This window comes from Carya illinoinensis, chromosome 14, assembly GCF_018687715.1.
Source record: "Carya illinoinensis cultivar Pawnee chromosome 14, C.illinoinensisPawnee_v1, whole genome shotgun sequence".
Lineage (NCBI taxonomy): Eukaryota > Viridiplantae > Streptophyta > Magnoliopsida > Fagales > Juglandaceae > Carya > Carya illinoinensis.
The window spans coordinates 5158139-5171320 of NC_056765.1; the positions used below are offsets into that span (position 1 = coordinate 5158139).

The window sequence follows — 13182 nt, forward strand, 5'->3', positions numbered from 1 at the left end:
AGAGACAGGCTTGAAACTGAAATGTTTGAGGTCTGACAATGGTGGTGAGTATATTGATGGTGGGTTCAATGAGTATTGTGCAGCTCTGGGTATTAGAATGGAGAAGACCATTCCTGTGACACCACAGCAAAATGGAGTTGCTGAACGTATGAACAGACCATAAATGAGCGTGCTAGAAGCATGAGGCTGCACGCTGGATTACCACCTACTTGCTGGACAGATGCAGTCAGCACTAATGTCTACTTGATAAACAGAGGGCCATAAGTTCCATTAGATTGTGAATTGCCTGAGGAAGTTTAGAGCAAGAAATAGGTCAAATTTTCTCACCTTAAAACTTTTGGTTGTCTTTCTTATGTTCTTATTAATTCTGATGCTCGTAGTAAACTTGAGGCTAAGTCAAAGAAAGGCTATTTCATTGGCTATGAAGACGAGACATTTGGCTATCGTTTCTGGAATGATCAAGGTCAGAAAATCATAAGAAATAGGAATGTGATTTTCAATGAGAAGATTGTGGACAAAGACAAGTCTAGTATAACTTCTGAAGCAGCTCCTCAGGAATTTGAGTTCGTAAGATTGGATGACCTACCAGAGATCATAGTACAATGCAGAGATGTGAGTGACGGGGAGAGTGGGTCCAATGCACCCATTCCTATTATTTTGCAGTCAGTTTCAGAGTCGTCCACTCCTACAGCTGCAGTTCGCATGTCAGTTAGGACTATACGTCCTCTACAGTGTATCTCACCTATCTTGAATTATATTCTGTTGACAAATGGTGGAGAACCGCAGAGTTACGAAGAAACCTTGCAAGATGAAAATTCTAACAAGTGGGAGCTGGCCATGAAAGATGAGATGGATTCTCTGTTAGGGAATCAGACATAGGAGTTGACAGAACTTCCATCAGGGAAGAAGGCATTATACAACAAGTGGGTGAACCAGGTGAAAATTGAGCATGATGGTAGTAAGAGGTATAAGGCCAGACTTGTTGTAAAAGGCTTTCAGCAGGAGCAGGGTATTGATTACTCTAAGATCTTTTCTCCGGTGGTGAAGATCACAACTATCAGGATGGTACTGTCTATAGTTGCTACTGAAAGTTTATTTCTTGAGCAGTTAGATGTGAAGACAACCTTTCTTCATGGAGACCTTGAAAAAGATATCTACATACACCAGCCTGAGGGGTTTGTAGTACAAGGAAAGGAAGGTTTAGTTTGCAGACTGAATAAGAGATTATATGGCCTGAAGCAAGCTCATAGACAGTGGTACAAGAAATTTGATAACTTCATATGCAGTGTATGATACATCAGATGTCAGGCAGATCACTATCGCTATGTCAGGCACCTTTTTTTTTTTTTTTTTATAAAGAGCCGGTAGCCACTCATATAGCAGCCCCATCCCAAATTTATTCAAAAGCCCTCACTTATGGCAAAGGAAAACCATGGAAAACATCTTTACACTTGAGAGGTTACAAGAAATCTCAAAAAACCAAGTGTCAAAAGAAACCAAACCAAAAAAAAACCCAATAATATTCAAACTCTAATATAAGGAAGGCTCAGCTTATCAGTTCTAATCATACCCCTTAATAAAGGAGGAATCATATTCAAAGAATCCTAGGTACCATCACAATCCTCAGACACCATTTTTGCCAAGAAGTCTGCAGGGCTATTTCCTTGCCTATAAGCATGTCGAATATTGAAGTTGATATTGCAAAGAAGTTCCATGAGCTCAATCCAATAATCTTCCAAATACCAAATAGGACAATTTAATCCTAATTCCCAGTTTACAACAACTATAGAATCCATCTCTATTTCCACATTTGTGAACCCCAATCTAATCAAGTGTCTCACTCCATGTAACAACAACATGAATTCAGCATAGTTATTAGTGCCAAAATCAAGAAGTAGAGCAAAATGTAGAATTAGATTGCCTAAAGGATCACGAATTAAGCCACCTGCTCCAGCTTTCCTCAATGCCTCTCTTCTACTCCCATCAACATTTAGCTTTATCCAACCTTCCCTTGGCCGGCTCCAACTCACTACTTGACAAGGTTTGCATCGCCTTCCTCTAACAGGAGTTTTTAAGTCCACCACCAAAGATTCATCACTTCAGGATAAAGGCTTTGAAACCTTTAATTTTTCACTCAATTTAGCCAACCAAAATTTAATGCTCCTCCAAATATCCTCCTCCGACTCTCACTTCCCTTCCATTCGAGCACGACACCTACGAATCCAAAGCCGCCAAGTGACAATAGAAGGAATAAGACCCATAAGCTGACCCCTGAAAGAAGACATGGATGCTTTCGCAAACCAAGCTGAGACCGTTTCCATCCAAGTGTTGTGTTGATGTCGAAGGAACCCCATAATTATGGCACATCTCTTCCAAACATTCCTAGCAACTTCACCCGTAGGCAAAACATGGTTCATATCCTCATACGCCCCTTGTGTACAACAGTTACATTTGGAAACAATAGGAATACCCACCCGCCGAATTTTATCATCCATAGAAAGAGCTTTGTTGCTGCTTTTCCACATAGTAGTAGCCATATTTTTAGGAAGACAAGGATGCCAAATCCAATTAGCCCATCTAACCTTAGGTGCTTTAATCCGAGTGACCTCCCAAGCACTCTTAGACGAGAAATTTCCATCCTCCTTAGCCATCCATACTAGTCGATCTTCCCTATCTCTCGGACTATGGAAGGAACAAGAAATTTCCTATGCCTTTTGACAACCCACTAACTGAACAAGAAGATCCATATCCCATCCACTGGTCCTGCAACAATCTTTCAATTTTATGTGAGGCAAGATTATAGGAAATGAAGCTGCAAGAGGCTCATCCCCAATCCATTTATCCAACCAAAAAGAAATATCCCCTCTTCTTGGTTTCCACTTAGATTGGTCAATAACATCTGGCACACTTCTCATCAACATCTTCCAAAATCTAGGGTCTTTATTGGGATTAACAGAAGAAATATGATTATGTTTAATATATTTGGCCTTAAAAAATCTAGACCAAAGAGATTTTTCTGTTAATAATCTCCAAGCAAATTTCATATGAAAGGCTTTTTGTACCTCATCTAGATTTCGAATACCAATACCACCCTCCTTTACCGGTTTGCACATCAACTCCCATGATTTCCAATGCTTTTTAGGCCTACCATCTTTAAAACCCCAAAAGAAATTGCTAAAACTTCTGGAAATAGAAGAGAGGACAGATTTGGGTACCTGCAAAATTGAGAGAAGATGAATGGGAAAACTACCAAGTACATGCTTTAAAAGCACAAGCCAAGCTCCACTTGACAATAGCCAAGAGTGCCAACCCCTAATTTAATCCCTAATCTTGCCAAGAAACTCATCAAATGCACAGCTTTAAGTCTCCTAGACACAATAGGAACCCCCAAATATTTAAAAGGAAGAGTTTCTTCAGATAAACCAGAGCTACGCAATATGTTACGACACCTGGAACGAGGAATAAGACTCAAGAAAAAAATAGATGACTTCTCCTTATTAACCCGATGGCCAAACCAGTTATCATAGACTATAAGAACCTCAAAAATGGCCCGTATTGACTTTTTATTACCATTAGCAAAGAGCACAATATCATTTGCGTAAAGAAGATGAGATATTGTGGGAGGCCCTCTAGGATGCTGAAACGGAATAATCTTCTTTTCCTGAAAACTCTTCTTCAGAAGTCTGGAAAATATTTCCTCCCCCAGAATAAAAAGGTATGGTGATAAAGGATCACCTTGCCGCAAACCTCTACCTCCCTGAAAGAAACCCTTAGGGATACCGTTCATGACAATAGAGAACCAAGGTGAATAAATACATTGTCTCGCCACATTGCAAACTCCCTCAGAAAAACCAAAACTAGCCAAGGAATGAATAAAGAAATCCCAATTCATACCATCATAGGCCTTAGCCATATCAATCTTCAAAACTACATTACCACCACAGACAAGCTTGTTAATGTACTAAATCATTTCCTGTGTCAAACTCACATTCCCAAAAATGCTTCTCCTAGGAATAAAAGCTCCATGTTCCTCAAAGATTAAACGAGGAAGCAAGGAAGCTATTTGATTTACCAGAATTTTGGTGCAAGTCTTATAGAATACCGAGCACAAACTAATTGGCCGAAATTTGTTAAAGCTTTTTGGATTGTCAACCTTGGGAATCACTACTAAAAAGGAAGCAGTAAATTCCCTCAGAATTTTCCCCCCTTTGAAAAAATCATGGACCCATCCACCACATCCGTGCCAACAATATCCCAACAAGCTTTAAAAAAACTCAAGCTAAATCCATCAGGACCCGGACTACTATCAGTAGGAATCGAAAACAAAGCTCTTTTTACCTCTTGGATTGAAGGAAGTTCTAGAAGTACCAGATTGTCTTCCGCCTGGATAACAGGCACAATAATATAAGAAAGGTCTGGTAATGATGGATGATGAGTAGAAGCCAAGAAGTTCTGAAAATAATTCACAGCACCCGAGTGAACCTCTTCTGGAGATTTCAACCAAATGTTATCACTCACCTTCATATGCCCCACCACTCTACAGTTTTTTGAAGCCATGGCCTTAAAGAATTTTGAGCTTGCTTCTCCCAATTTAGTCCATTCTTGTTTCGCCTGTTGAGCAAGAAGGATTTGTTCTCTACTGTTCCACGTATCAAGTTCTACTTTGGTAGTTACAAGGTCCAGTTCCACTTCCTCATTTGTACCCAACTGCAGTTGCTCCTCTAAAGCCTACGCTCTCTCCTCCAGCTGCTGACTATGAAGGCTAGTCCACCCAAAAACATTTTGGTTCCATAACTTTTCAATTTTTTTAACTTCCTAGCCAGTTGAAACATCCCACCATGACCATGATCCTCCTTCCATTCATTAGTCACAAAATTCATAAAAGCATCATGAGTTGTCCACATCTGTTGGAATTTGAAAGGGACATGACCATATCTTGTATCCTCTGGACATAAATCAACCTGTAAAATAGCATGATCAGAAGAGAATTTTGGCAAATATAAACCTCTAGCCGAGAGAAACTCCAAGTTGTGAGCCGAATTAACAAGTGCTCGATCCAATCTTGCCCAACTCCTAGAACTCCCTTCCTGCCCATTACATCAAGTCATCTTATATCCTTGAAATCCTAGATCAGTTAAACCGGCCATATCAATGAACAAATTAAATTCCTCCAAGGCAATGCGAGGACGAGGACGCCCCCCCAATCCGTTCATTATCTGATCTAGTTATATTGAAATCACCAATAACCATCCATGGGACATTCGAAGACTGTAGCCCACATAAATCATCCCATAATTTTCGACGCTCCCCGTAATTACACTTTTCATAAACAAACGTAATCCACATACATTTATCATTCATCTCAATAGCCATAGGGATACTTTGAGAAGAAAAATGCATCACCGAAGCTTTTACTCTTTAGACCATAGCACCTATAATTTTCTTCCCAGCTCTTGATTAGAAACACTGCCTTCAAAAGATACAGCACTTTGTAACCGTCTAAGATTTTGTTCATCCACAAACGGCTCCGCAACAGCAAAAATACAAGTTTTATTAGTTTTCACCATCTTCAGCAATCTTCTTCTAGAGGACCCAATGCCACATACATTCCAATAAATAATTCTATGCATCAAAATTAAAACATGAGGGCCTATTTCTAGCCCTGTGAGAAGTCCTTACCTTATTTCCCATCTTAGCACTAACAGTTTTTGCAAAGTCTTCCAACTCTGACATAACTTCTTTTTCCGTTTGAATATGGGCATCCTGATTTGCACCCTTCGAATTAGATAATGATGCTACCCGTATTTGCTCTTCATCTGGTACCTCTAGTTGAGCATCCCCAACTATTATAGTCAACTTCAGCATACACTTGGCTTGCTAGTTGTTCAACCTATCGAAAGACCGTATCTCCCACTCCATCCTCCGTTTCGCTGATATTCTCATTTTCAACAAATTGATTTTCTGCCACTTCTTTATTTAGGCGTACACCCACTTCTTCCACTTGCTCATTTAAAGCATCATTCACCAACTCTGGTTTCTCCACAAGCACTGCACCGAGGGCCATAGACTGACCAAGATCCACCTCCTGCAACCCAACTATATTATCGGTCAGAACTTGGTTTGGTAACACTTCCCCCCTCTTCCACCTCCTCATTAATAACTTCTACATCATTCATCACCACTAATGGGTTATCTTCAATCCTTTCACTCTCCTGCAGCTTCATGACTTACACATGGTCCTCCACGGGTTCTTCGTTACAGAGGTTTTTAGGATCCACACATTTTAGTTCCAATACAAATTTTTGCAAGCTATTTTTTTCTGATTTATCTTGCTCTTCTCACCAGTTTTACATGTTTTCCCATTGTGGCCTTGTAGTTTTCACTTTATGCAAAAGGCAGGCAGTGTTTCAAAAACCACTTCCTACAACCAACTAGAAGGAGACCCAGGGGTTCCAATCCAGAAGGAATTCAAAGGAGCTTCGCAGCATCCATCTTCACACACACACATGAGCTCCATCAGTCCTTGTGGCGCACCAAGTAGAGTTATCGCAACATATAAATCTCCCAATAGGCACAGTGAAGATCTTCAGAAAGGATGAGTGGTACAAATTAGGAGGAAGCCCTGGAAGATTGATCCAAACCGAGACCAACGAAGGTTCCTCATTCTCAAAAAAATCTATCGACCAGCGAAAAGCCCTATAGTGAACTCCATCAAAATCTGTTGCTTCTCTGGATAAAGCTTTGTTTAAATCACTCTCAGATTGAAATCGAATAAATACATTACGAGGCTTACTCATGGAAGAAACTACCGGGATACCAAACAATCCCCAACGGGAACGGATGAAAGCTCTGATGGCATCAAGAGAAGGATGCCTCCGGAGGAATTTGAGGACAAGAGAGAAACGGAATGGTTCTGCAGATTTTCTTATTTCATCCTTAGAGAACAAAAGGCAGAGTTCACCGTCAACCACTTTCGATGCCCTGAATGGCACATCAAAAGCTAGAATCGGTTGTGGAGTCGCTGAGACCAGGTTCGCGAAGGTCCGAGAACGACCCGTCAAAACCACCGAACCCACAGCGGCCATAAGAGGCGCAGCTACACCTGCCCAGGATGCAAAACCCAATCGCCCTAATCGCTCACGTCTAGAGAGAAAAAGGGTAAAAAAGTAAATCTGGCGATAAAAATACCCTGATGTCAAGCACCTTAACAATTCTTACATTATTCTATTGCTGTATGTGGATGACATGCTTATTGCAGGGGCTAATATTGATGAGATCAATAATCTGAAGAAGCAGATGTCAGAATACTTCGCAATGAAGTATTTGAGTAAAGCAAATCCTTAGCATGAGAATTTTCAGAGATAGAGTCAGAGGTACGTTGAGACTCTCACAAGCTGAGTATGTGAAAAAGGTACTCAGCAAGTTCAATATGGACAAGGCCAAACCAGTAGGCACACCCTTGGGTAGTCACTTCAGACTCAGCAAGAATCAGTCACCTGAGTCAGAGGAGGAACAAGATTATATGAGTAAGGTTCCTTATGCCTCAACTATTGGTTCACTTATGTATGCTATAGTTTGCATAAGACCGGATATTGCCCATGCAGTGGGAGTTGTAAGTAGATACATGAGTAATCTAGAAAAATAACATTGGAAATAAGTGAAATGGATTTTAAGGTACCTAAAAGGCTCCTCAGAAACGTGCTTGTGTTTCTCAGGAGAGAGCTTAGAGGTGCAAGGCTATGTTGATGCTAATTTAACTGGAGATATTGATAGCAGAAAAAGTACCATGGGCTTTGTTTATACTCTTGGTGGTAATGTAGTATCATGGGGTTCTAATCTATAGAAAATAGTTTCTTTATCTATTAAAAAAGCTGAGCACATTGCAGCGTCAGAGGCTGCAAAGGAAATGATATGGCTACAGGGCTTCTTGGAGGAATTGGGTAAAAAGAATCAGAAAGACACTCTCTACAGTGATAGTCAGAGTATCATATTCCTTACCAAGAATCCAGCATTTCATTTCATGACCAAACACATTCAGATTAGATATCACTTCATACGATCATTATCAGATGACGAACAGTTGTTACTTGAGAAGATTTGTGGAAGCAAGAACCCTATTGATATGTTGACAAATGGTGTTACACTTGAAAAACTAAAGTTGTGTGCAACTTCAGTTGATCTTCTAGCATGAAGATAGGGGCAGTGAGTTGCAGAGGTGGAGGATATTATGTTTGAGGAAGAGGGCGATACAATAAGTGTACCAGTCTCAAGTGGAAGAATTGTTGAGTACTGTGGACTCTGGTCCACATCGCTCAAGCGGAGGCATTGGCCGCTCGAGCGAAGACAAGGCAGAGTGGAATGCTCAAAGGCAACTCGACAGTGAGCTCGAGCGGTTGTGGGAAGGAGGTTCGCTCAACACATTGCGAGAGCAAACATTGATTTTACACGAATTTTAGGATTTTTCTACCGCTTGATTATATATATGTTATTTTTGACATATGGTTATACTGCAGAAGAACAGCAATCACCCCACTATTATATTGTAATTCCTCAGTAATAAAAATCCTCTGTAACTCTCATGGATGTATGCAATTTGCCAAACCACGTAAATTTTTGTGTCGTGTGTGATTAATTTCTCTTTTGTATTTATTTTTTACTTTATTGTCATCGTTTTTCACAACATTATGGTCTATATTGTGTCAAACTTTGATCGAAGAATATCTATCTTTGGTAAGAAGATTTTACTAATTTCTGCAATATTGAATGTTTGGGGAATGTTATAATACTGATCATTCTATGTTTTGGAGTTCGACATAAACTCTAAAATCATCTTGATCCTTCTTGATTAGTTTCTTATATATCAAACATCTACACAATGTTTATTTGGTCGTGGCCTACTACATGGTCGGGTTGTGACATTCTTATTTTCTTCTAAATCTTGTACCCTTATAACAGAAAAAAAAAAAAAAAAAAAAAAAAAAAAAAAAAAAGAGCAATAAAAAAGACTTGCATTCTCATTGCTCTCTTTGTATACAAAGTATACATTTGACTGGCCATGGCACCACTTGCGTTTCCATAGCTTCTACAACGAATCATGTTTTTCTTTCACATTTGTGACAAGCACCCGGTCCAATATTAGCGCAAAATATGCATAAGCCAATCAAAACTTCCACATCAGGTGTGCGGGGTCAGTATGGGATGCTTAGTAGAATTACTTGTATATTTGTGACATGTTCATGACATCTATCCACCTAAAATGAAGTGATCAATATTTGTCGTGTTAATGTTGTCATGAGGTAATTAATGAGTCCTCTTATCTAATTCTATCCAACAAGCTAGCTAGCTAGAAAAGAAAATTATATGCCCTTTCGGCAGCCCTTCTCGCCTCACACATCGGATCACCGAAATTACCACTACTAAATCTTTCAGATCTAATTTTTGTGGCTGAAAAGAGAAAAACTTGTAGCCTTCACGACCATCACAGATTTCAAAATCTACTAGAGTTGGTCCACTGTTATCTGTCCTTTTTCATTTTTGTTTTCTTTATTATATAGTTAAAAAAAAAAAGTTAATCTCTTGAACAGTTTATCCGTAGAGATTGAGTCTTCCATTTCTATGAACAATGAGGTTGATTTTATGTTTAGGCAAAGTAGTGGTTATTGGACATTTCTCTATAAAGAGTATCAGCAATAGTAAAATTCAAACCAATCTAGTAGTGCACGTACTGGTGGAGCTCCAAATGGTTGATAAGGGTGTATCCCTGTATGTATCCGATCATAAATGTAAATTTCTTTTAATAAATGAATGATGATATTTCCTTTAAAAAAGAAAATTGTTTATTTGCTGCTAGCTTTTAATTTCTTACTAAAATGACTATTTCATGTCAAAATTAGTATATTCTCATCACAAATATTCAAATTTGATCATATATGCAATAATTCTGTATCAAAATCGGACAGAACATACAAATTAACCGACGGCAAAAACTTTAATGAGCACAAAATAAACGTACTGTACTCTATATATATATATATATATATATATATCAGTACTTCAGCCTGCAAATGTTATGGTTTGCAAAATGTTTGCAGTTTCATGTAGACTCATGACAAAATATTAAACGGCAGTGTAGATATTGATTTATCATAATATGAAAGACCGTAACCTCGAAATTTCCTACTAATTATAACGTAGTACAGGCCTCAGCTAATTTATGATTAGTCAGTTTTTCCTAGGAGATCAGCTTTTGTTGACTTTTTTTTTTTTCAATTCAAGAAACAGTACTCTCTTATGGCGAAAAGAATATTGTGATAACAAAACCAAGGTTACATTTAAGGTTACATGATCTCAACTAAACTAAACCATTCATAAAACTTTATAATTACGTACCCATGCACCAAGTACTAATTAATTATTTATAGGGAAGGTATGATAGGTTTGAAGTCGTCTCACTATTATTCATTATTTTTTTTATTTACTATTTTATCATTATTTTTTCACTATTATTTACAAATCATTTAATATCGAGTGATCAGCACCCAAGCATAATCTTAGTCTAATTTTATCATTCATCGCGTGCACTTGTCGTGGAAAAACTATGATTTCTTGTAGTACATAAGTAGTAAATGGGTAGTCGATAGGTAGTAACCCTATCACTGCCCTTTTAGGATATCAACTCTTTTGCAAATCAGGATCTGTTTTATGACAGAGTGCTGCTGCTGATATGGAAAATGCAATTCATGAAATGGAAATAAGTCAGGACGTCCAAGCATATATACTTGATCTGAGGAATAATCCTGTAATTTTCCATTTATTATCTTAGCAGCCGGCCGGAATTTTACAAAGATGATTTTCTCACCTTGAGCTTTTAGTTCTGTATATATCATTTTTCTCAATTCTTTAATCATTTTGCAGGGGAGCCTGGTAAAAGCAGGACTTGATGTCGCCCAAGTATGGCTTGATGGGGATGAGACTCTTGTGAATACCTATGATCGGGATGGAAATATCATATACGTCACCCATCAACATGTTCGATGGGCATGCCTTGACTTATGATCCACTTCTTGTGCTTGCGAATATCTAACTTTATGAAGACATTAATTTCTTTCCACTAAGTCGTTATAATTAACATATAACAACTGGTTTAATAAATAAAGAATATGAATGTTTCATGTATCCTGTTTAATGCATTTTTTTTTTTTTTTTTAATTTTGGAAGGACCATTTCCATTCAAAATGTTACAGTGTTACACTATTTCCAGCGATACAATAGCGTCGTAAATACTCTTCACATTGACGGGGTATAATGTATGTATCTTTTCCGACTACACCATCGCCGGAAATAATATTATTTCAAGCAATTATTTCAAATCCCTGGTAAGCAGTTGCCTCATAGTTTGCGGCATCCAACGTGCATCGGATGGAATTCTATTTGAGGCAATTTTTTGCGACGAATTCTATACCTAGAAAATGACCTTTTTCTTGTAGTGACATTTGTAAATCGGAGCATCACTTCACAGAAAAAAAATGAAAGGAAAATAAGTTACTGACTCATAAAAATATCATTGAAGTTTGATCTTATACGAACGACGTACGAGGTGGGAAAAAGCTGAAAATTAACGTAAATTTATTGATGAAAGATCTTCAAATTATAAATCCAAATTAAAGTAGAACAATTGACGATCACATGCATGATAATTCTAAGAATGCAAGTTGAATGAATAAAAGTAGTCACGTCCCAAAAAAAGAAAAAAAAATCAAATTTCAAGTGCTGCTGCATGAAGCTAGATAGCTTAAATAATATTTATTATCGCCCATAATGAAAATTAAATGAATTTCCTAGCTAGATCATCGATCCAAGAATGACAAATACCACCAAACAAATGTCAAAAGCCCAGTGAAAGATCAGGATTTCAGAAGAACCAACACGGATAGCCATAGACTTTGCATTGGGAGCGCCAGCTTCTGGAGGATAGCCATCATCAGGAGACGGTGCTGGGGTTGGAGCCGGAGAATTGGATCCATTCCTCGTACGTGGAGTTGGTGCGGGCGATGAAGATGGAGGAACTCGAAGTGGGGAAGGTGACGGAGACGGCGATGGAGTTGGCTGCAATCCTTCGGAGCAGCCGTGCACCCAGACTGAAACCTTCAGCCCAAGACCGCAGTAGTTTGAGAAGTTGCTGATGAAATAGAAGACACCTTTCTCGGCCAATGGTACGATTGCGGGACCAATGTTGATGACCCTTAAGGGGTTGCAGGCGGTGCAACTCTCGTACTCTTGTCTCGACACTTGAATCACGTCGTTATGTCCGGTCTCAAAGTCAAAACCTGCATGAATCAGATAGAAGGAAAAAAAAAAAGACCATTGGAATTAATTCGTATCATATATATGTATATATGCATGTATCGATCATCATGTTAAGAAATGGATCTTGAAGAAGGTGTTCGAGTTACTGAGAAAGTCGCCGGTCCGGAAGAAATGGGAGAGGGACCAGTTGGAGTAATAAGTTGGGAATGGTGGAATGGACCAGATCGAGCTAACTTGGTATTTTACACCACTACTATCTGGGCATGCTGATGGCGGGCAAGTAGAGGAGCAGCCATATGTCAAGCCAAAGAACTGAATCAACACCAGTACCATGACTGACATGATTACATATAATACAAGGAAAGGTTCTGATCTGAGACCAGCCATTGCGGGAGAGAGAGAGATGGAATGCAGAGTGAAAATGTTCTGCAATTCTGATGTTATACATGGCCAAGACAATGAATGTAGAGAGTGAAGGAGGTTAAGCGCACAGCCAGCACTGATAATGTAACGTTTTGTTAATATGGGTCAAAAGAAACGTACAGTAACGTGGCTTTCTCAGCAGTTATTAAGTCATAACGAATACAAAGGCTAGGTTTTTCCCCGTCAACTTTAGGGCCTTTGACCATTTATATATAATTTGTAAGGTAATGTAGATACTACAATTTGAAACGCTTTGTTATGTGTAGATACATTCATCTATAACACATCTTCATATATTTATTACAATTAGGTTTTTAGTAATGGATTCTACTTTTTACTTTTCTTTTCCTTTTTTCCTTTTTTATTTAAAGGCAGTACTTACGTACTCTTAAGATTTTATCTGGCATTACTCGTATCCATATTATCATTCATTGCATCGGCCTAGCTGGTATT

General features: G+C 38.6%; 1 protein-coding gene across 1 annotated transcript; it reads right to left on the minus strand.

The window, feature by feature from the left end:
- Positions 1-11525: 11525 nt before the first annotated feature.
- LOC122293354 (early nodulin-like protein 1) lies at positions 11526-13121 on the minus strand. The gene is made up of 2 exons (XM_043101913.1): positions 12453-13121; positions 11526-12326 (listed from the first exon to the last, which is right to left on the minus strand). The coding sequence occupies exons 1-2, from the start codon at positions 12691-12693 to the stop codon at positions 11842-11844; spliced, it is 726 nt and encodes a 241-aa protein (XP_042957847.1). The 5' UTR covers positions 12694-13121; the 3' UTR covers positions 11526-11841.
- Between the last annotated feature and the right edge of the window lie 61 nt (positions 13122-13182).